The sequence below is a fragment of the Carlito syrichta genome, unplaced genomic scaffold (genome assembly GCF_000164805.1).
Source record: "Carlito syrichta isolate Samal-C Ts95f unplaced genomic scaffold, Tarsius_syrichta-2.0.1 Scaffold304234, whole genome shotgun sequence".
In the NCBI taxonomy this organism is placed as follows: Eukaryota; Metazoa; Chordata; class Mammalia; order Primates; family Tarsiidae; genus Carlito; species Carlito syrichta.
The window spans coordinates 561,111-585,416 of NW_007248330.1; the positions used below are offsets into that span (position 1 = coordinate 561,111).

Genomic DNA, 24,306 nt, shown 5'->3' on the forward strand with positions numbered 1-24,306 from the left:
GCAGTGGCCACTCCCGGCCACTGCAACCTCGACCTGCTGGGCTCCGGCAATCCTTCCGCCCCAGCCTTCCAAATAGTTGGAACTACAGGTGCGCGCTACCACGCCCAGCGAATTGTTTTTTATTTATTGTAGAGATGAGGTCTCGCCAAGTTGCCCAGGTGGGTCTCGAACCCGCGGGCTCAGGCAATCCACTCACCTCGGCCTCCCAAAGCGCAGGATTACAGGCTGAGCCACTGACCCCGGCGACTTTGTTTTTTTTTTTTTTTTTGGAGACAGTCTCACTATGTCACACAGGCTGGAGTGCTGTGGCACGTTCACGGCCACCACAGCCTCAACCTCTGGGCTTAGGCGATCCTTCGGCCTCAGCCTTCTAAGTAGCTGGAACCACAGGTGTGCACCACCATGCCTGGCTATTTTATCTTATGTTATTTATTTTATTTTTTGGAGGTCTCTCCAAGTTGCCCAGGCTAGTCTCAAGCCCTTGGGCCCAGGCAGTTCGCTTGCCTCCACCTCCCAAGTTTGCATTTCTGACACTCATTCTTTGGTCTTTTGGGAAGAGCAATGCTGTAGGTTTTGTGCTTGTGATAATTCTTTTTTTTTTTTTTGAGTTGGAGTCTCACTCTGTTGTCCAGACTGGAGTGCAGTGGCATGCTCCTGGCCACCGAGCCTCGACTTACTGGGCTCCAGCGATCCTTCTGCCTCAGCCTTCCAAGTAGCCAGAACTACAGGCGTGCGCTGCCACTCCTGGCTAGTTTTTTTTTTTGATTTATTGTAGAGATGAGGTCTCGCCAAGTTGCCCTGCTGGGTCTCAAACCCACAGACTCAGGCAATCCACTCGCCTCAGCCTCCCAAAGTGCTGGGATTACAGGCTGAGCCATTGAGCCTGACTGTGATACTTCTTAACTTCTCTTGCCCTAAACAGATATGCTTCAGGAATAAGCCATTCTTCCTTTAAGAGGGACAGGAAATGTTTGTTGGTTTGCTGATGTGAGGATCACTTGGTGTCCTGACCAGGACTGTTGTGATTTAGATTGCTTTAGAACAGTATGCGTATTGATTCTGGTTCTGTTATTTCTCAGCAGAACTCCTTGTTGAGATTTGAGGAAGGAGGCTCTCTTTCCTGAGAGCCTAGCTGGAGAAGAGTGACGTTCAAGGCTTGAAGCCTGAGTGATTGCCCCAGGGACTGGATGATGGCTGCAGAGATGCCAAGAGTGACCACTCCCCTGAGCCCCTTGGTCCAGATGACTCAAGAAGAAGATAGACAGGAGGAGGAGGTCACCATGATCCTGGAGGATGACTCCTGGGTGCAGGAAGCTGTACTGCAGGAGGATGGTCCTGAGTCTGAGACCTTTCCTACAAGTGCTGGCAAAGGCAGCCCCCAGGAGGAGGTGGTGGCTGAGAGACCACAGGGAGCACTAGGCCGCCTCCGAGAACTTTGTCGGCGCTGGCTGAGGCCAGAGGTGCACACCAAGGAGCAGATGTTGACCATGCTGCCAAGGGAAATTCAAGCATGGCTGCAAGAGCATCGGCCGGAAAGCAGTGAGGAGGCAGTGGCCCTGGTGGAAGACTTGACCCAGACTCTTCGGGACAGTGGTGAGACACAGAACCTCATAGGGAGAGAGTGGGACCTCCCTTCCAAGGTGGAAGAGTATGGTGTTTGCAGAGAAGGAAAAGGTAGTCTCCAGGACAGATTGGGGACAGCGCCATCCCTCTACTCTGTCTGCAGGCAGCCAGCATGTCCATCACCCTTCGAAGGTTCCAGGTGTACAGTGGTAGCTCCAGAATATTGGCTGAGAGGACTATTCTGGAGCTACATTTGCATAATAAGCAGTTTTTGCTTATATGTTTATTTGGAGTGGCTGGGAAGTGGGTAGCTGGAGGTTATGGGGGGAGGAGCTGAAGACCTCCATAATCCCTGCCCCTTGGCACCTGGTTATGGAGTAAACATCCAAATAGTTCCCACATTAGAAGAACCAGATAATTGGATTTTGTTCAAAATGATTCTTTTTATGAAACCAAGATAAATGACAAGTAGACTAGCTAATAAGTGGGGACTTTCTGTAGTGTGATGTCATCCTGGGCTCATAAAAGAGTAATTCTAAACTTGAGCTCTTTGCAACAGTTTCTCTCTCTCCTATGTTACTACTAAACTTCGGGATTCTGGCTTTGGAATCCTGGCATTCCATTTAACTACTCTGTCTCCATCCTGGTTTCCGGTTGTAAAACGGACTCACTTGATGACCAAATATTTACTTCAGGTCTACCTGTGTCCCTAGGACTATTTCAAAACACACGAGACATAGCTGCTTTTGTGCTGATGAGAACCACAGAATTTCAGAGAAAGGAGCATGGAGCAAGATCAGGTCAGAGAAGGCTTCATGGCGGCCACGAAACCTGAGCAGGAGGTTGCAGTGGAGAGGAGAGTTTGGAAAGGTGCTGGTCAGCGGGTGGAGGTGGCAGCTGAGAGGAGCTGTGCTGAGCAGAGGCTTGGAAGGGAAGGGCAGCGTTTCTTTCTTCAGATGACAAGAGGGAGGGCTGTTTGGAGTGGAAAGTGTGTTTTTAGGAAGTGGTAAGGGAGGGGAAGGCTTGGACTGGATGTCATTGGCCTCAGCAGGTTCTTGAACTAGGGCCCTAGGGGCATGGCAGGAAGCTGAGTTTGGCAACAGGATGTAGGTGTGATCAGAGTAAGCAGAACCAGAGGTAGGAGAGCAGCCAGGAAGCTGTGTGTTGGGAGTCAGCACCAGGTTGGACACCTGTGAGAAAGAACCAATAGTATGCCTAGCATTTCTTGAGCTCTTTCTGCGGGCCAGGAAACGTGCTTGGCATGTAAAACTCCTGTCAACTTCGCCACCTTGGAAGATAAGCAGAATTATCATCACCAGAGAAGTGGCATGACTCTCTTAAGGTCATGCAGCTAGTACAAGGCAGAACCAAGATTCAAACTTGGCTAGGTGCGATGGCTCATGCCCATAATTCCAGCACTTTGAGAGGCCAAGGCAGGAGGATTGCTTGAACCCAGGAGTTCAAGACCAGCCTAGGCAACATAGCAAGACCTAATCTCCACAAAAAACAAACAAGAAATGAGCCAGGCATGGTGGCATGTGCCTATAGTCCCAGCTACTCCAGAGGCTGAGGCAGAAGGATCACCTAAGCCCAGGAAGTTGAGGCTGTGGTGAGCCATGATAGCACCGCTGCACTCCAGCCTGGATAACAGAGTGAGACCCAGACTCAAAAAAAAAAAAAAAAAAAATTGACTATGCACAGTGGCTCACATCTGTAATCCCAGCACTTTGGGAGGCCAAGGCGAGAGGATTTCCTGAGTCCAGGGCTTCAAGACCAGCCTGGACAATTTGGTAAGACCTTGTCTCTACAACAAATCAAAAAATTAGCTAGGTGTGGTGGTGCATGCCTGTGATTCCAGCCACTTGCAAGGCTGAGGCAGAAGGATCACCTGAGCCCAGCAGGTCGAGGCTGTGGTTGCTGTGAGCATGCCACTGCACTCCAGCCTGGGCAACAAAGTGAGACTCTGACTCAAAAAAAAAAATTCCAGATTTTTGGGTAGAGACATGGCCCATGTTCTTAAGCATTTCATCATATGTATGATGCTAAGTGACATTTCCTAGTCGGGTGCTGAAAGGAGGGGATGCCGATGAGATTAAGACAAAGTGACTAACTTTGGGGCATCTAGCCCGGAAGATTCAGGAAACAGGAAGGGAAGAGATGAAAAGAAAAGGGAAGGTGGTTTAGGGCAGAAGTTATGACAGCTGCAGGAACTGGGACATATGAATAAAGCTGTCCTCTAGAGAAAGGGACTGACATTGAGGGCCTACTGTAACTCACTGGACACAGCACCTTAAGAGTCCTGTGAGGTGGGTGGGATTGTCATTTCACAGATAGGAAATGGAAGTTTAGCAAGGTCACCCAGCTATTCACTGGTGGAGCCAGGATGCAAACTCAGGTCTGTTTGTTTCCACATGTGTTGGTAGATCCTGAGGTGTTTTTAGTTGGAATCTCACTCTGTCACCAGACTGGAGTGCAGTGGCACCCTCCTGGCCTCCGCAGCCTCGACCTGATGGGCTCTGGCGATCCTTCCGCCTCAGTCTTCCAAGTAGCTGGAACTATAGGCACATGCTACCACACCCAGCTAATTTTTGATTTATTGTAGAGATGAGGTCTCCCAAGTTGCCCAGGTGGGTCTTGAACCCGTGGACTCGGGCAATCCACTTACCTCGGCCTCCCAAAGTGCTGGGGTTACAGGTTGAGCCACCAAGCCCAGCCGGGATCCTGAGTTTTATTGGAAGCAAAGTATCTGATTTTCTTTGGCCCTGAAAAATAAGTTTTAATTTTATTCCTTTCGTTTTTTTAAAAAAACTAACTTTTCAGCCTATTTCAAAACTGTTGACTTGCACTCCTGGTGGATGTGACAAGTTGGTAATGAACTTCAGGATCTTCAGTCAGGTACTATGGAAGAGACAGAGTGGTTGAGGACTGAGCAGAAGCCTCTAGGGTTGTTATTTAGTTGAGGAGGCATGGATCTGACAGTCAGTGTTCCCCGGGTGTTTAAGATGAGTACAGCCCTTCCTGCCTGGCTTGCTGCAGGGGCTTTGTGCCTTTCATCTGTCCCTAGACATCCAAGATGGAGACAGTCCCAGATGAGTGGGTTTGTCAGTCCCCTGACTTCTGCCTTTGCCATTGTCTTTGTTGAACAGATTCTCTTGACCTTTCTCATGATTGCTCACAGGAATCTCTGCTTGTCTTCATCCCTTCTCAAACATTGACTCAGCATAAGACCAGTTGATCTCTACTCTGTCCGTCATGGGATCTGTGGACACATTTATCCAGCACAGGGCATTCAAGGCCTGTGTAGATGGTGGTGGTTTAATATTTGACAATGGGAACCTCTAAGTGCTCACAATTTAAGTATCTTGTAATTCAGATACAATATCAGACCAGTACTAACTCATTTGTGATCACTGACGTGCATTTACGTCATTCTAAATTCTGTTCCTGGTTGCTGTTGATGTGAATCTATGTCTTTGCTGAATGTGCAACGTTGTCATATGCATGTGTTATTATATTTTGGTTGAAAATGAATAGTGAGGCAAGGAGAGAAAGTTAATTGAAATAATTATCTGATATCAACTGCGCACTGTAGTTATTGATTTATGTAGTTGGTAAAAATTGCAAGTTGGTCATTATTTTGTTGTGACTAGTGTTGTATACTCTTTTTTCTTTTTTGTTTTTATTTTATTTATTTTTATTTATTTTTATTTTTTGAGTTGGAGTCTCACTCTGTCACCCAGACTGGAGTGCAGTGGCCGCTCCCGGCCACCGCAGCCTCAACCTGCTGGGCTCCGGCGATCCTTCCGCCTCAGCCTTCCAAGTCGCTGGAACTACAGGCACACGCTACCACGCCCGGCTACTTTTTGATTTATTGTAGAGATGAGGTCTCGCCAAGTTGCCCAGGCAGGTCTCGAACCCGCGGGCTCAGGCAATCCACTCACCTCAGCCTTCCAAAGTGCTGGGATTACAGGCTGAGCCACCGAACCCAGCTTCTTTTTTGTTTTTAGAGATGAGGTCTCGTCAAGTTTCCCAGGCTGGTCTAGAATCCCTGAACTCAGGCAGTCCTCTCGCCTCCACCTCCCAAAATTCTGGGATTACAGGCATGAGCCGCTGTGCCTGGCCAATACTTACATTTTGATATTTTGCGGCTTTCATATTTCAACATTAAAAACAATTTACCATAATTATGGAAAATGAAGAAACATATGCTGATGAGATTTCTGAGGTGAATTCATAGAAGGTGAATCCTGTGAACTTAATAGTGATAGTGACACAGATAGTGATATAATGATGCAATGTAAATGAATAAAAATATATATATAATATGTATTCGGTTTATAATCCAAAAAAAAAGTACAGATTGCTAGTCAGAGTGGTGTCTGAGGTGAATATTGGATATGTCTGCAATTTTCAGCTGTATTGTGAAAAAGGTGACAATTTAGAAAAGACCAAGACCATTTCACTTGTGCTTAACAACAGAAGTTTGTGGCAACCAACTTCAGATTTTTCTTATTTTCACGTGCAATTAGTATTAGGAAAGTGAAAAATTTGCCAATCTCGAATGTGTTAAGTTAAAGTGGCAAAGTTCACCTCTATTTCTGAGTGTTTTCCGAGGATGTGTTAAGCTCCATGCCCAGCCCTAACCTGGGCTCTTGATATTTCTCATCGGAGTTCTTACAGCCATCTCCAAACACTGAGCCTGCCTTCAACCTTTGCCACTGACTACAGCTCTTCCACTCCTGCCAGAGTGGCACTCTCCCACCTAATAACCTTCATGCATGTTCCAGTGTCTGCCAGATCAGGTGTGACCTCCTTGTTCTGCTTGGAACCCACAGCCCTATGAGACCTGGCCCAGACCCTCTGCAGTCTGGTCCCCACCCTGACCCCCTTGCTCTAGCCCCTACTCCGTTCAGACCAGTTCTTGCTGTTTCTCAAACACAGCCTATACTTCCTAGCATTCATCTTTTGCTCCTGAATTTTTGGCTTGGGGTGGCCTTGTCCCATCTTTGTGTGATAAAATCCCAGTTATCCTTTGAGTGCCCACCCTTGGAGAGCCTCTTCATAAAGCTGCTTTAGATCTAGTCTCTCTTCCCTATCCCTGGTTCCACACACCTAGGAGCATCTCTGACAATCTCTGCTAGAAGTCTTCTCCCCCAGAACATTAGGATTCTCTCTTTTGGATTTTTATCATCATCCATCTTGGTTTCTATTTATATGAATACTTTTCTTATTCCTTCTAGGGACCTGTAAAATCCCAGAGGACAAGAAACCTATTTCTTTCTCTCTCTTTCCCTCCACCTCTCAACTCTCTCACCAGTATCTTGACCTTCTGGACCCTAGGACTACTGAATCAGAAACTTCAGGATGGTGCCCGGTACTCTAGGGTTTAACCAGTCCTCTAAGTGATCCTGATTCAAACTGATATGGGAACCTCTTCACTCGTCCTCTGGTTCTCAAACTTGGCTGCCCATCAGAATCACCTGGGGATCCAGGGACCACTTCCAGGGATTCTGATTTTTCTGATTTAATTGGTATGGCCCAGGTAGGTGAGTTTTGAAAACTTCCCCAGGTTGTTCTACTATGCAGCAAATGTCAAGATCACTGCTGTAGAGCATTGTTACAGGTGGTCAGGGGACCAGCAGCATTAGCGTCACTGTACCTAGGGGTTTGTTAGACTGCAGACTACCAGTCTCACCCCAGCCCCATTGAGGTAGAATCTGCATTTAACAAGATCTCCAGGTGATGTCTGCTCTTTGAAGTTTGAGAACCACCACCCTAGACTAGAGAGGAATATTTAGAGGTTCAAACCTGCTCTTCTTGTTTTACAGTTGAGCCAAAGAGTCACGGCTGACCTCTCCAGCCATCCTTAGCATCATCTGGCTTTCAGTGACTGCCAGCAACAGCAAACTGCTCTCTTAATGACCATAAACAAACACATACATTAGTTTTTCTTAGCCAGAAAGGGAGTGGAGAGTGTTGAAGTATGTCTGCAGGGCATGGTGGCTCATACCTGTAATCCCAGCACTTTGGGAGATAAAGACAAGAGGATTGCCTAAACCCAGGGGTTCAAGATCAGCCTGAACAACTGGAAAGACCTCATTCTACAATAAATTTTTAAAAAATTAGCCAGGCATGACGGTGCACGCCTGTAGTACTAGCTATCTGGAAAGCTGAGGTGGAAGGAATCACCTGAGCCCAGCAGGTTGAGGCCATAGTAGCTGTGAGTGTGCCACTGCACTCCAGCTTGGGCAACAGAGTGAGATTAACTCAAAAAAAAAAAAAAAAAAGGTATATGTCTCAGCTTCAAAACAAAATGACCTACGATTCATTTAAATATTCGAAATGTATACTGGGCAGAACTCTTAGGAAGAGGTAATAAATGTGAAATGTTTGACTGTTATCCATTTAAACTGATAACAGTTCATTGCTGTTTTTATCAGCAGTTAGTCTTTCAAGTAGTCAGAGTTTCAAGGTGGAACAAAGCTCCCAGTCTCTCAGCCAAGTTTGGGTTTCTGCCAGGCTTGCCAGGGCAGTGCTTCAGAGATGAGCATCAGAATGGAACTGGGTATAATCTGTGTCAGAATCACTTCACTTTTTTTTTTTTTTTTTTTAAATTTTAAGAGACAGGCTCTCACTCTATCACTCAGGCTGGAGTGCAGTGGCACAATCATAGCTTGCCACAGCCTCGGACTCCTGGGCTAAAGCAATCCTCCTGTCTCAGCCTCCCAAGTATTGGGACTTTAGTCATGCTCCACCATGCCTGGCTAGTTTAGGATCTTGCTGTGTTGCCCAGGGTGGTCTTGAATTCCTGGCCTCAAGTAATCCTCCAGCTTTGGCCTCCCAAAGTGCTGGGATTATAGGCATGAGCCACCACATCCAGTCATACTTCACTATTTTAAACCAATGGCTCTGATCATATTGTAGATATATATATTTTTTTTTTTTTTCTCCGACAAATATATATATATTTTTTTTTTTCCGACAAATTCATAAGAAAAGCAACTCAGTAGGATGCAAGGTAAAAGATACAAATAGGCAATGTAGATGTGAAGAAATACAAATTATAATTGGATGAAAAGATGTTCTACCTTATGAATTATAAGGGAAATACCTATTAAAGCAAGATACTATTATTTGCTTATTAGATCGTCAGAAGTTTAGGTCTAAGAATTTGTTGCCTTTGTGAGCACTTTATTTAATATTTTAAAATTAATATCAGAATTTTTCTAGTAGGTAATGTGTTATCAGTTTGATAGAGTATATAAAATCATATATAAGAACAATATATTGGACTGGGTGCGGTGGCTCATGCCTGTAATCCTAGCACTTTGGGAGGCCGAAGTGAGAGAACTGCCTGAGCCCACAGGTTCGAGACCAGCTTGGGCTCAGGCAGTCCTCTCACTTCTCTACAATAAATCAAAAAATTAGCTGTGCGTGGTGGCGCACATCTGTAGTTCCAGGCTAAGGCAGAAGGATCACCTGAGTCCAGTAGGTCGAGGCTGTGGTGGCCATGAGCGTGTCACTGCCCTCCAGCCTGGGTGACAGAATGAGACTCCAACTCAAAAAAAACCCCTATATATTCTTTTATATTGTGATAAAATATATATATCATAGAACTTATCACTTCTAAACATTTTTGGCTGTACAGTTCAGTGACATTAAGTATATTTGTATTGTTGTACAGCCATCACCAGCATCAATCTCCAGGACTTTTTTCCTTTTCTCAAACGAAACTTTATACCCATTAAACAATAACTCTCCATACTATTCAGTTTTCTGTCTCTCTGATTTTGATGATTCTAGGTACCTCATATAAGAGGGATCATACAGTGTTGGCTCTTTTGTGACCAGCCTATTGCATTTAGGCTCAAGGCTGAGGCTAACCCATGTTGAAGCATGGGTCAGAATTTATTTGTTTTCAAAGCTTAACCAGCTGAGTGTGGTGGATCACACCTGTAATCCCAGCACTTTGTGAGGCTGCAGTGGGAGGATTGTTTGAGTTCGAGACCAACCTGGACAACATAGTGAGACCTCATCTCTACAAAAAATAAAATTAGCTGGGTGTGGTGGCATGTACCTGTAGTCCCAGCTACCTGGGAGGCTGACACAGGAGGATCGCTTGAGCCCATAAGTTGGAGGCTACAATAAGCTGTGATTGCACCACTGCACTCCAGCCTGGGCAACAGAGTGAGACCCTGACTCAAACAAAAGCTGAATAATATTTCACTGTGTGTATATGCCATATTTTGTTCATCCATTCATCTGTTGGTAGACATTTGAATTTTTCTACCTTTTGGCTGTTGTGAATAATACATAAACATGGATGCACAAGTATCTGTTCAAGTCTTGGCTTTCAATTCTTTTGAGTTTATACCTAGAAGTGGAATTGCTAGATTATATGATAATTCAATTTTTAATTTTTTTGAGGAACTTCCATACTATTTTTCACAGCAGCTGTACATGTGACTTTCCCACCAGTAATGAACAAGCGTGAACCATATATTCTTTTTTTTTTTTTTTGAGTTGGGAGTCTCACGTTATTGACCAGCAGGCTGGAGTACAGTGTGGCACACTCACGGCCACCACAGCCTTGTCCTGCTGGGCTCAGGTGATCCTTCCACTTCAGCCTTACAAGTTGCTGGAACTACAGGCACGTGCCACCACACCCAGCTAATTTTTTAATTTATTGTAGAGACAAGGTCTCGCCGGGTTGCCCAGGCTGGTCTCGAACCCCTGGTCTCAGACACTCCTTTCGCCCCGGCCTTCCAAAGTGCTGGGATTACAGGCTTGAGCCACCGCACCTGGCAAAACCATATATTCTTTTGAGTGTGTCTCACAGACAGACTTTTGACAATCTATGCTTTCCAAAAAACCTGAATTTAGTCACAGACCAGTATATGTAGTTCTCTCTGTTACCCAGTGGGTGTCTAAGTGTTAAATCTAAGAACAAGCTTGTTAATTGTGTTTACAGTGAGGCATATGATCAAATAAAATGGGTCACTGTGGCAGAGTAACTGATATATAGATACATGTGGTTGTATAATAGTTGTAATGAATAGTTTTTGTAGATTGCCGTCAGAATCACATTCCCATCTTGGCCACACGTCACCTTGTCAGAGGGGCCCTCAGTTGTTTGCGTTCATGTCATTCTGTTTTAGTTCCTTTGGACAATATCACGTGAATAAAGAGCATATATTGTGAAGTTCATCCCCTTTCAAACTATACAGCATAGTCCAGAACACTTGTGTAAAGTCTCTGCAGAGATAAGGGGCCTTCTCTACCAATTCCGTGGTCTTAGGGGAGATCTATAACATTTAGAAAGTGAGGCCCTTTCTTTCCTATTTCCTGACTCATTTCTGAGTTTTCTCTAGTGGATATCTGGCCCATCCAACTACTTGCTCACAGACATACTTCCTCAGAAGCTGCCTTCCTATATCCAGTCATATCCACAAAATATGTTCACCCTGGCAGTCTGGAACAGCAAACACTGCTTCTTTCCTTTTTTTTTTTTTGAGTGGGAGTCTCACTCTCACCCAGGCTGGAGTGCAGTGGCATGCTTACAGTCACCACAGTCTTGACCTGCTGGGCTAAGGCCATCCTTTCTGCCTCAGCCTTCCAAGTAGCTGGAACTACAGGCACATGCCACCAAGCCTGGCTAATTTTTTGATTTATTGTAGAGACGAAGAAGTCTCGCCATGTTGCCCATGGCTGGTCTCAAACTCGTGAGCTCAGGCAATCCTCTTGCCTCCACCTCCCAAAGTGCTGGGATTACAACTGTGAGTCACCATACCTGGCTTCGAAGGGTAACTTCTTTTTTGGGGAAGGGGGGTCAGAGTCTCACTCAGTCATCCTTTCTGGAGTGCAGTGGCATGCTCATGGCTACCACAGCCTCGACCTGCTGGACTCAGGTGATCCTTCCACCTCAGCTTTCCAAGTACCTGGAACTACAGGCATGTGCCACCATGCCTGGCATTTTTTTTTTTTTTTTTTTTTTTTTGAGTTGGAGTCTCAATCTGTCACCCAGAGTGGAGTGCAGTGGCCGTTCCCGGCCACCGCAGCCTCGACCTGCTGGGCTCCGGCGATCCTTCCGCCTCAGCCTTCCAAGTAGCCGGAACTACAGGCATGCGCTACCACACCCAGCTGATTTTTTGATTTATTGTAGAGATGAGGTCTCACCAAGTTGCCTAGGCTGATCTCGAGCCCATGGGCTCAGGCAATCCTCTCATCTCAGCCTCCCAAAGTGCTGGGATTATAGGCATGAGCCACCCTACCCAGCCTGAAGGGCAACTTCTAAAGAACTCCTGACTTCCCTTCAGTCTTCCTGGAGTAGAACAGTCTTATATCTTTGTCTACAAAAAGTCTGCTTAGAGGGGCCTCTATAATAGAAGATAACCCTACAAGTTAAATATCACATTAAAGCCTTTCAGATTCAAAATCTCTCATAATTTCATCTAATAGTTGATGATACTGTTATTTATTTATTTGACATTTAAATCTTTTATCCATTTGGGATTTGTCCTAGTATGGGCCCAACTTGAACTTTTCCATTTGGCCTAACGAGTTGTACCAGCTTCATTTATTGTTTGTTGTGTTTTTTCTCCATGGATTTGAGAGGCTACTCTTATATGTCAAATTTCCATAGTCATTATACAGATTCCCTTTTCTGTTTTACCTGTCTACCCATTTGTGTGCCACAATATTAAATTCTGAGCTTTTGCTGGGCACAGTGGCTCACATCTGTAATCCCAGCACTCAGAGACAGAGGCGAGAGGATTGCCTGAGTCCAGGGGTTCTAGACCAACCTGGGCACCTTGCCAATACCTCATCTCTACAATAAATCAAAAAAATTAGCCGGGCATGGTGGCATGTGCCTGTAATTCCAGCTACTCGGAAGGCTGAGGCAGAAGGATCACCTGAGGCCAGTGGGTCGAGGCTGCAGTGGCCATGAGTGTGCCACTACACTCCAGCCTGGGTGACAGAGTGAGACTCCAACTCAAAAAAAAAAAAAATTCTGAATTTACATGTCTGGTAATGCTTTTGTTTGTTTGCTTGTTTTGAGTCAGGGTCTCACTCTGTTTTCCAGGCTGGAGTACAGTGGTATGATCTCAACAATCATGGCTTATGGCAGTCTTGACCTCCTAGGCCAGGTGATCTTTCCATCTCAGCATCCCGAGTAGCTGGGACTACAGGCATGCACCACCACACACAGCTAACTTTTTAACTTCTGTTTTGTGTAGAGACGGGGTTGCCCAGGCCGGTCTGAAATTCTTGGGCTCAAGCAATCTACCTGCCTCAGCCCCCTAAAAGTTCTGGGATTACAGACATGAGCCACTGGACCTGGCCCTATTAATGTTTTACTATTTGAGATTTCATAGTGTTTTAATATCCAACAGGGATAGTCCTTGTCCCTACAATTTCAGTTAATAATCTTACCTTTTTTTTTGAGTCAGAGTCTTACTGTCACCCAGGCTAGAGTGCAGTGGCATGCTCACAGTCACTGCAGCCTGAACCTGCTGGGCTCAGGTGATCCTTCCACCTCAACCTTCTAAGTAGCTGGAACCACGGGCGAGTGTCACCATGCCCAGCTAATTTTTTAAAAAATTTATTGTAGAGACGGGGTCTCACCAAGTTGCCCAGTCTGGTCTCAAACCCCTGGACTCAGACAATCCTCTCGCCTCCACCTCCCAAAATGCTGGGATTACATATGTGAGCTACCATGTCTGACCAACCTTTTTTTTTGAGTCAGAATCTCACTCCATCACCTAGGCTGGAGTGCAGTGGCATACTCATGGCACCCCAGTGGCAACCTACTGGGCTCCAGTGATCCTTCCACCTCAGCCTTCCAAGTAGCTGGAACTACAGGTGCACGCTACTACACCCGGCTAATTTTTAAAAAATTTTTTATAGAGACAAGGTCTTGCCAAATTGCCCAAGCTGGTCTTGAACCCCTGGGCTCTGGCAGTCCTCTCACCTTGATCTCCCAAAGTGTTGGGATTACAGGCTTGAGCCACCGTGCCCAGCCTCCAGGCCAATGTTATCTTTCTTAATGTTTATTTTTGTACATTTATACTTTAGTTACATGATTTGCTATTTTAAATGTTATCCTCTGAACACCCAGGTATTACAGATGAAGCGATCAACAAACACATCTCCTATCCCGTCTTATTCCCTCCATCCTCAGTTTTGGTTAGAGTGTTATTTCTATGCTGCTGTATAACATTTACAAGCTCTATAATTACCCTAATTGCCACTGTAGTTTAGTCTTTGTTCTAAAGTTAAACTTTTTTTTTTCTTTTTAGTTGGAATCTCATTCTGTCATCCAGGCTGAAGTGCAGTGTCATACTCACGGCCACTGCATCCTAAACCTGCTGAACTCAGGCAATCCTTCCATCTCAGCCCTCCAAGTAGTGGGAACTCCAAGTGCAGACCACCACACCCAACTAATTATTCTATTTTTTTGTAAAGACAAGGTCTGGCCATGTTGCCCAGGCTGGTCTTGAACCCCTGGGCTCAGGCAGTCCTCTCACCTCAGCCTCCAAAAGTGCTAGGATTATAGACCATGAGCCACCACACATGGCTAAAGTTAAATTTGTTAGGAGTTCATTGCCTAATATTCCATTGATTTGTGTATGTTTAGAATTGTTTGCTATAGGTTTTATACTCGAAGGACTATTTTGTTGAATATAAAATCCTTGGCATACATTTTATTTTCTTGCATATCTTGTGGCTATTGGCACTGTTACTGTAGAGAAATCCTGAAACCAGTGGATTGTCTTCCACTTTGTAAGTGATTTGATCTTTTTCCTTTCATCCACCAGTCTCACTGTCAGCCATCCTGGGTTAGTTTTCCTTGGCACACAGTACACCTTTCAAGGGTTCTTTAAGTATTTGTTTTCTTTGAGAATTTCACTTCTATGTTTATTGATTCTTCTTTTGCCTTCTGTTTCTATCATTCTCTTTTTAAGTTGTTTATTATTATTATTTTTATATAGAGAGACAGGGTGTTGCTATTTTGCCCAGGCTAGTCTTGAACTCCTGGCCACAAGCAGTCCTCCTGCCTCGACCTCCCAGAGTGATGGAATTACAGGCATGATCCATCCGCCTGGCCTCTGTCTTTCTCTTTTATCCTCTTAACCTCTTTCTTTGTTTGCACTTCATTTAATTGCTGTTCTCACTTTGGTCTTCTTTTTCCGTTTCTGTGCTGCCCAAGATGCCCATTTCCTTTTTGTGCTCCTTCCCATTTTGCCTTCATTTCTCTAGATGGTTTTCCCCTTCTTCCTGAGCTTTTCCAGCTTCCGTTTCATCTCTTCCTGTTGGCTCACCATATCTTCCCCAAGTTCTACTTTATGGTATTCCTTTATAGAGGCAGTGGCTTCCTTCAACTCTTTTTATGGATGGAAATGGTCACTTTTCTCCATAATAATAATTCCCCTGGTTAGTGTGTGCAGATCAAAGACTCTGTCCTTCTCTGCTTTACAGAAACCGCTTCCTGCATACATGGTCCTCTGTGTGGTTTTGGTTGTAGCCTCACCCTCTCTGCTTCTCTGAACAAAAGAAGCCAGCCCTGCTTACCCCAGTTCTCAAATGCACTGCTACATGGAGGGTGAGTCCTGAGCCTCAGGAAATGATTTTCTGCCAGAACTTTCTGAGATCTGCTCCTGAGCACCCACCCAGCTCAGGACGTTCCATGCTTATTCTCTTCACTTCCCTCCTCGTCACTTCTGCCCAGTCTTTGCTATTATGGAAGCCCTGACATGAATTTTGCTGTCTGTAAATTATATATTTCTTCTAATTTCACTGAAAATGAAGTTTGGGTTTTTTACTTGTTTTCCTTGTTGCTTCTAGTTCTGATTTTAAAGCAGCAAAACACCTTGTTAGTTAATGTGACCTTTTCAGAAGAGAACAGTTACTAAAGTCATCGAAAAGCAAGTTTTTGGTCATGTTAGCTTGCTGAAAATAAATTGGGGCCTTGGCCTGGAGACCCTTCAAGAAGGAATATGAGAGAGAGCTCTGTGCTCAAAACTTAGGGGAAAAAAGTCTCTTGCAGGAAGTTGAGGAAGCACAGTTGAGAAATGGCGCTGGACTAGCGGGAGTATGCCTTGTGCCCCTCATGCCTGTGTCTATCCCTCGGAGATTCGGAGGCTTGGGGCTAGAGGGTAGTTATAGGAACCCATGGTTTGCCAGCATGTATTTTAGTGTAGGCACTAAATATAATTATACAGCTCTATAGCTATCATTTGTATCCTTTATAATAAACCAGCATACAGAAGAAATAACAATTATATGTCTATTTACAAGTTTAAATGTGATCTTACATTGCCTGAAGGCATGAGTGGAACTGAAGTGTATGTCAGATTTACCATGCCCATATGTGGAAATTTACATTAACTATAGAGACTATTAATTGCTGAATTGTGCATCTAATCTTAAATAATGGTTTATCAGCTTTAATAATAGAAATGTCACTGAGACTTTGTGTAATTATTTTACTAATTGACTTCCTTGCTTTCTCAGGAGGTCTGATGCTAGATCTTAGGAATGATCAGGTTATCATCTTCATTGATGAAATTATGAATTTATCTCTACACTACAGAATTCTGAAAAAGGATTGGAGACACTTTACAGAAATATAGCACAAGGAAATTATAGTAAAAAAGGAAATAACAAGAGAAAAAACATGAAATGCAAGTACACCAAATGCAGGCTATAAAAACATCCAGTATTCCTGCTCTAAGCTTTTGGCACCAAGCTTTTAAGCAGGCAAATCAAAGAGAGAACCACAATCACGGGCATGAGGCAAACAAATCAGTCACTCAAAAGAGCAGCTCTTGGTCAGTAGTGGTGGCTGATGCCAGTAATTCCAGCAATTTGGGAGGCAGAGGTGAGAGGATTACCTGAGCCCAAGAGTTTGAGACCAACCCGGGCAACTTGGCAAGACCTATCTCTACAATAAATTTTTAAAAATTAGCCGGGCTTGGTCGTGCATGCCTGTGGTTCCAGCTACTTGTAAGGCTGAGGTGGAAGGATCACCTGAGCTCAGCAGGTCGAGGCTGTAGTGGCTGTGAGCGTGCCACTTCACTCCAGCCTGGGCAACAGAGTGAGACTCTGGAAAAACAAAAACAAAAAACCCAAAAGAACAACTCTTTTTGAGATTGAGGTAAGGAGGGAAACTTCCTCCTCAGGCTTATCAAGAGAACATTATGTGGTATAAACAATGTTGTCAACAACTTCCTGGCAGTATTAATGTTCCTGACAGTCATTAATTTCTAATGCCTTATTTTAGAGTGTGGACCAGGGCCATTAAGCTAACATGCTGTCAGTAAACAGTGTGACCCAGGCTCACAGCTCTCTGCTGGCCTGGCTTTGTTGTAGGACAGATATTAGAGTCTCTCATTTAAGGAAGGGGCTATATTCTTCTAGCAATCCTCCCTCATGATTTCTTTCATTCACATGTTTGCTAAGCATTGGATAGCAGAGGGTTTGACAATTTCCTGGAAGATAAATATTCTTTTTTTTTTTTACCAGTTGAAAGTATTACCAGTTAAAGGTCTATTTATAGGCTTCCACTGCAGACAAATTTGAAGGCTTTTTTTTCTAGTCATTTGTATAGACAACTAGGGTCATGGTTACAGGGGCTCTGTCATCTTCCCGTGTTTTATTATAAATACTAGATAAGTTTTAATGCAACAAATTATTATAATTCCTTTTGAAGGGAGACTGAGCTTTAGGGAAATTTCTAGAGTGTTGATAAAAAAAATTCATTCAATCACTCATCAAATTGAATTGAGCACCTACTAAGCATCAGGTACCATGGTGAGTGTTGGGGGTCATTGTGAGTTCTGTTGATGTCTTTTAATTAGGATTTAAAAATTCCCACCTGATCTCATTTCCCAGTGAAGAGAGAGGTAGAGAAATGGAACCTAGAGCTTTAAGACTTTGAAATTCTGAGTGATTGCCACAAAGATATGAGGCCTGGCAATTAAATAACCAATTAGAATGAAATAGACCTGGTTTTTAAAAGCCTTGAGGATTTTCTAGTCTCTTTATGTTCACTAGTAGTTTAATTTTTATAATTTCTCCTCAATTTTTCATAATGACAGGGAGCTGAGTAGACATTGTATGTTTTTCTTCATTGTTTCAGATTTTGAGATACAGAGTGAAAATGGGGAGAACTCTAATCGAGACATGTTTGAGGATGTTGAATCCCATGAGACATTCTCGGAAACACCTGAAGGGGAAGGCGTTCAGCAGTCCGATGGGGAAAGTGACTTTAAGAGAGTCTCCGGCTCTGGGGGGCCCAAGGGAAACGTCCCAGGTGAGCACCCTGGGGAGGTGCCATCCCAGGGCAGGGAAGTTGGCCAGCTGATAGGCCTTCAGGGCACCTACCTGGGTGAGAAGCCCTACGAATGTCCCCAGTGTGGGAAAACCTTCAGCCGAAAATCCCACCTCATCACGCATGAGCGGACCCACACAGGAGAGAAATATTACAAATGCGATGAATGTGGGAAAAGCTTTAGTGATGGTTCCAACTTTAGCAGACACCAAACTACTCACACTGGAGAGAAACCCTATAAATGCAGGGATTGTGGGAAGAGCTTTAGCCGGAGTGCAAACCTTATAACCCACCAGAGGATCCACACGGGAGAGAAGCCCTTCCAGTGTGCCGAGTGTGGCAAGAGCTTCAGCAGGAGCCCCAATCTCATCGCTCACCAGCGCACCCACACAGGCGAGAAGCCCTACTCGTGCCCCGAGTGTGGGAAGAGCTTCGGCAACCGCTCCAGCCTTAACACTCATCAGGGAATCCACACGGGAGAAAAGCCCTATGAGTGTAAAGAATGCGGTGAAAGCTTTAGTTACAACTCCAACCTAATCAGACACCAGAGGATCCACACGGGAGAGAAACCTTACAAATGCACTGACTGTGGGCAGAGGTTCAGCCAGAGTTCAGCCCTCATTACCCACCGGAGAACTCACACGGGAGAAAAGCCCTATCAGTGCAGTGAGTGTGGAAAGAGCTTTAGCCGCAGCTCCAACCTGGCCACGCACCGGAGAACCCACATGGTGGAGAAGCCCTATAAGTGCGGGGTGTGCGGGAAGAGTTTCAGCCAGAGCTCCAGTCTGATCGCACATCAGGGCATGCACACAGGGGAGAAACCCTACGAGTGTCTGACGTGCGGGGAAAGCTTCAGCTGGAGCTCCAACCTCCTCAAGCACCAGAGGATTCACACGGGCGAGAAGCCCTACAAGTGTGGGGAGTGTGGGAAATGCTTCAGCCAGCGCTCTCAGCTGGTAGTGCACCAGCGGACCCACACGGGCGAGAAGCCCTACAAATGCCTCATGTGTGGCAAGAGCTTCAGCCGGGGCTCCATTCTGGTCATGCATCAGAGAGCCCATTTGGGAGACAAGCCCTACAGGTGCCCCGAATGTGGGAAAGGCTTCAGCTGGAATTCAGTTCTCATTATACATCAGCGAATCCACACAGGGGAGAAGCCGTACAAATGCCCTGAGTGTGGCAAAGGCTTCAGCAATAGCTCCAATTTTATTACACATCAGAGAACTCACATGAAAGAGAAACTTTACTGAAGTGGCAAAGAGGGAAAGTGAGGGGACTGGCCCAAGAGAGGGAACTGCCACACCTCCCCAAATAGCGATGTCCTTTGAAAAGAGCCGTTCTTCCTCAATGCGCTTTGGGGGCTTTAGCCAGAATCTTACCCTAGCTTGTCCTCATTTCTGGGACACTGTCATTGTAGTGATTGGAGTCAAGCCCTATACACATCCAAGAACAGAGTATAGGAGTGGAAGGTCTGGATATTTGGGTCTTTTTCTATTACATTTTGTGATGTGATTGACCCCTCTCTCCTGATTCCTCTGTGCCTCCGTTTCCTCTTTGGTAAAATGGGAGGAAATGTTTCTCCATGTGGAATGGAAGACAGCATAGCCCACAACATGGGCTGAGTCTTCAGAGAAATACTGGAAATCCATTTGTGTGGTTCTGGTTGTTTTGCTGCCACTTTGTCAGGCTAAGGTGCCTTCACCCCAAGCTGTTAGCATTCCAGGGCTCCCCGCCCAGGTTAGAATCTGCTCTTCCTGGCTTTAGTGTCTTCGGCTTTGATTTCAGGTTAAGATGGAGGGGCTCTCCAATTCTGAGTCACCTGCATGAGGATCAAGCCCCCTTCTATTTCCAGTGTCAGGAGCACAGAAACATGAAAAAGTATGGCCTGGAACCAGTGTCTCAGTGTTCTGTCCATTGATAAGAGTCAGACAGGGCTTGCCAGGACAGGTATAATCTGAGAAGATTTACGGGCTTGCTTTTGTCTCTGCTTACTGTCCTGGGGTAAGTTACCTACCAGGGGGAATGCATTTGTTCTTGTGGGGTTTTGTGTTTGGAGTGCATAGTGAAGTCTAAGATCCCCAGCTGCCTACCCATGGTGGATAATAATTTCTGTCTTGTCAAGAGTGAAACTGTTCTGCACGCTGCGGGTGGGCTTGTTTCTTTACCCCCACAGATACATAGCCCCATAATCATTTCTAAATTATTCTATGCACTTGTTATTTCCTGTTCTTATATGGTTTATTTTATATATGCAGACCTAGAATTCTGTCTGGTAACTTTTATACACAAAGAACATTATTTTTAAAGAAGTGTTGACTTTTGAGGACATATGGCCTGTCCCCTGGAGATACTTGGACTTGAATCAGGACTTTGTCCTAAAAATGTTCCCTTGATCTTGGGATGCAACCAGAGTTTTGTTCTTGGGATCCTCGCACCTGGAAACAATGAAGACAGGGGTGTGATAGCGGGTGAAGGGGTGTTTTATGACGCAAGAGGTGCTGAGAAACCATCTCCTCCTACATGGGGGCCCAAGCTCAGAAGGGGCCTTGGTTCTTACAGGATGGATGCTCAGTATTGCTGAATAAAGTGGAGTCCCATTCTTTTCCTGAGTCTGTCTTTTTTTTTTTTTGAGTCAGAGTCTCACTCTATTGCCCAAGCTGGAGTGCAGAGGCATGCCTCACAGGCCCCGCAGCCTCTACCTGCTGGGTTCAGGCAATCCTTCCACCTCAGCCTTCCAAGTAGCTGGAACTACAGGCACATGCCACCACACTGGTTAATTTTTTTCTTAATACCCAGCTAATTTTTTTTATTGTAAAGACAAGGTCTTGCCATATTGCCCAGGGTAGTCTCGAATCCGTGGACTCAGGCAATCCTCTCACCTCCACCTCCCAAAGTGCTGGGATTACAGGCATGAGCCACTGTGCCTGACTCTGAGTGTCTTCTAACATGTGTTAAAAACCTGAATTTGACCGTTAGCAAGCTCATACCTTTCTTCCCCACCCCATCACCTGCCCCAGGCTGAAAATGATCTAAGACCTTTAGAGAGTAAAAATCCATTGCTTCCAAGAGCCCACTTTTGGGTGAACCTAGACTTGTATGTGCTTGTCCAGGGTACATGCCTTTCCACTGCCTTTTGTGGACTCTACATCCAGTGTGGCAGCCGAGACTTGAGGGGCAGTTTTGGCTAAGGAGCCAGATGGCATCCTGAGAAGGCCATTGGGAATCACCTCTATCTAGAATCAATTAAGTTAGACACAAGGAGGAAGTTCTGGGCAGTGATGGTCATTGAACCAAATCAAGTGGGCTGTGAACTCTCCATCACTGGTTCCATTCCTTCACTTACTTGGCCAACAGTCATTGAGGACTTATGTACCATCACTGTGCTAGGCACCAGAGAGAGGTTGTGATTAAGAAGTCCCATCATCTATTTAATAGGAAAAAGATTCCCATCTGTAAGGGATTCCTACCAGTAAGGGAGAACAGATGGGATAGTTTCCTACCTGACATTAAGTTTCAGAACTTGATTAGTAAAGGAAATGTGGGTTGTAGAATATTGATTTTTTTTTTTTTTTTTTAGAGTTGAGGTCTTACTCTGTCACTAAGGCTAGAATACAGTGGCATGATCATGACAGTCATAGCTCATGGCAGCCTTGGCCACCTGGGCTCAGGTGATCTGTCCACCTCAGCATGCCAAGTAGCTGGGACTGCAGGCACGCACCACCATGCCTGGCTAGTTTTTAAGTTTTTTTGTAGTGACGAGTTTTCATTATGTTCCCCAGGCTGGTCTTGAACTCCTGGGCTCAAGCAATCCTCCTGCCTTGGCCTCCCAAAGTGCTGGGATTACAGGCATAAGCCACTGCACCTGGCTCTTTATTCCTTTCTCTGTTTTGTTTTTTGTTTTTGTTTTTTTAGACAGGGTCTCTGTTGCCCAGGGTTGCTCACTGCAGCCTTAAACTCCTGGGATCAAGTAAGTAATCCTCCTGCCTCAGCCTCAGGACTTAAGGCACACACTACCATATCTGGCTTTTCTTTTTTTAAAAAATTTAAATAGAGATAGGATTGTACTATGTTGCCCAGGCTGGTCTCAAACTCCAGGGCACAAGTGATTCTTCCACCTCAGCCTCTCAAAGTGCTGGGATTACAGGTATGAGGCCACTGTGTGCCTGGCCAAGTATCTTTCTTTAAATTCCAATTTGAGAGAAGAGTTAAGCTTTTTGAAACTTTCTTTTTTCCTCCTCCCTACCTGGTAGAAACACAAAGTATTCTCAAAAAAAAGGAAACAGGATTAGCTGGAATTGTGGGATTAGGTTGGAACCACATTGGGAAAATGACAAATTGCGGTTCTTGAAAGGTTGAGAGTCTTTCACTTCATGTCCTGCTTCCTCTATGTGGGTCCACAGAGGCAAAGAGGGGTCAGTGTACAGCAGCCTTCACACAGCTATGTGTTGGGTGGAAGGACATGTCTTCTTCCCCTAAAAAGTTTCAAGATGTTCCAATCCTTTTAGCAGAGTGGCCTCTGCCACATCTTTGCTCACAACCCAATTAATTAAACCTGTGTCTCCATAACAAAGACTATTTCTCCTTAAATGTTCTTGTCTTTAGGGACTGAACTTTGTCACATTTGTTTCTAAATCATGGGAATAGCCTTGGCACAACTGAAAATCTACAATAAGCTGGGTGCCGTGGCACATGCCTGTAATCCCAGCAACTCAGAAAGCTGAGGCAGAAAGATCATTTGAGTCCAGAAGGTCGAGACCAGTCTGGGCAACATAGGCCCTGCCTTAAAAACACAAAAATAGTAAAAAGAAACCAACAAAAACAGCAACTGTTCACCCTCAGCTTGTCCCTCAGGATCCCCTCAGCAAAGTCTTTTATGAGACTGGTCACTTTCCTCTCCCAGTTCCCACAATAGCCTTGTACCCCTTGGCTGTTTTCAGAATGTCTGCTCCCTGGCCAGCTCCCATGCTCTAAGAGCCAGAACCTGCCAGGTGTAGACTCCTTCAGCTCCCCACCCCAAGACCAACACACCTCCCTGTTTACACTCCCCTATCCCTCAGCCCAGGGATGTGCTTTTGGCAGAATAGACCTTGGCCTGTAGCTCCGCCTCTACTTCCAGGCCCGGGACCCTGTTCATCAGCTTCTTCCTCTTTATTTCAAATCCTTCCCTTTCTACTGGTGTTTCCCTGCAACCTACTTACCCACTGACATTCCTAGGGCCTCGAATGCAGCATGTCCAGACCTCAGGCCCCTCGTTCACTTCCCTGTGCTTCCTCTGTGAGTCACACCACTATCCACCCAGGCTCACTCAGCTCCAAAAGCTGGGAGTCACCCAAGACACCTTCCTCCCTGGCATCCCTCAGAGCTGCTGGGAAACCTGCAGATTCCTCAACATCTCCCAGACCCCAAGACCCTGGCATAGCGCAGACCTTTGTCTGACAACTGCAATAGTCCCCTTTCTGGTTCCCAATCTCCCTTCGGCCCTGCCCCCTGCTTCTCCATGTTACAGCCTGAGTGAACATTCTTCCACAACAGAAATGTGCCTGTCACTGCCCAGCTGAAGCCCTCTGGGCTCCCTGTTACCTACAGAAAGGCCATGCTCCTTGAACAGCAGATGAGGCCATCCTGATGGGGAACCTCATTCATTCCTTGCCTCACCTGGTCACCACACTTCCAAGCCCTGGCTGTCCTCAACCCCAGGCAGTTCCCCTGGCCTTGCCCAGCTGGCCTTGCCTCAGTGCCTCTGCTCACTCTGCTCCCTTTTCTGGAATGCTGGGCCTCCCTGGCTGCTGGGGGCACACCTGCCCATCTTTGAAGATCCATGAGACCTCCCTGCACTTCTTTGGCTGACTTGGCCCTGCCTATGTACCCCTGCCCCCTCTGCCTTCAGTGCTGTGACCTTATTACGTAATAGTTGACCTGTTGTTACATGTCCATCTCCCCTAATCGATCTTGCCCCCTTCCTCCTGTTTTTTATGTTCATACCCATCCTGAAGTTCCAAACTGTCTCTAGCCTCTAGCTCAGTGTTTGTGATAGGAACTCAGGAAATATTTGCCAATTGGCTCTCTTCATAGGGACACATATAAATGCAAGAGACAAATGGAGCCTCAAATTCTGGCCTGGAAAATGGATTAGGTTTCCTGTACTTTCCTTTGGCAAGATGATACGTGTACTCTCAGTATTTACCCATGTAAGTTACACACGCAGCTGAAGACATTTGTGAAAACCAGCCAGTCAGTATCCTAGTGAAACAACTTAAGCTTTTCAAATGTCACAGGTAATCCAAAGCCAATGGAAAATTATGCATCTTATTTATTGTAGCTGAGTCTGGAGTACACAATCTTTTTTTTTTCCTGTTTGGACAAGCAGTGACACTTCAGAGACTATCTTACTATTTTTTTTTTTTTTTTTT

The 24,306-nt window shown here is 45.4% G+C and overlaps 2 protein-coding genes across 4 annotated transcripts in view; both read left to right on the forward strand.

Annotated features, from left to right (window-relative positions):
- The window catches only part of ZSCAN2 (zinc finger and SCAN domain containing 2), a 22,894-nt gene extending 3,054 nt beyond the window's left edge, over positions 1–19,840 (forward strand). For 2 of the 3 annotated variants that reach the window (XM_008059519.2, XM_021713114.1), the window contains exons 2-3: positions 1,080–1,593; positions 17,705–19,840. In XM_008059519.2, coding sequence (XP_008057710.1) covers positions 1,188–1,593; positions 17,705–19,146 — 1,848 coding nt within the window. In that variant the 5' untranslated portion in view covers positions 1,080–1,187 and the 3' untranslated portion in view covers positions 19,147–19,840. The remainder of the gene's footprint in view (positions 1–1,079; positions 1,594–17,704) is intronic. The other variant, XM_008059520.2, reaches the window with a different exon arrangement.
- The window catches only part of LOC103261947 (zinc finger protein 263-like), a 17,722-nt gene continuing 12,629 nt past the window's right edge, over positions 19,214–24,306 (forward strand). The window contains exon 1 of the mRNA XM_021713113.1: positions 19,214–19,365. Coding sequence (XP_021568788.1) covers positions 19,214–19,365 — 152 coding nt within the window. The remainder of the gene's footprint in view (positions 19,366–24,306) is intronic.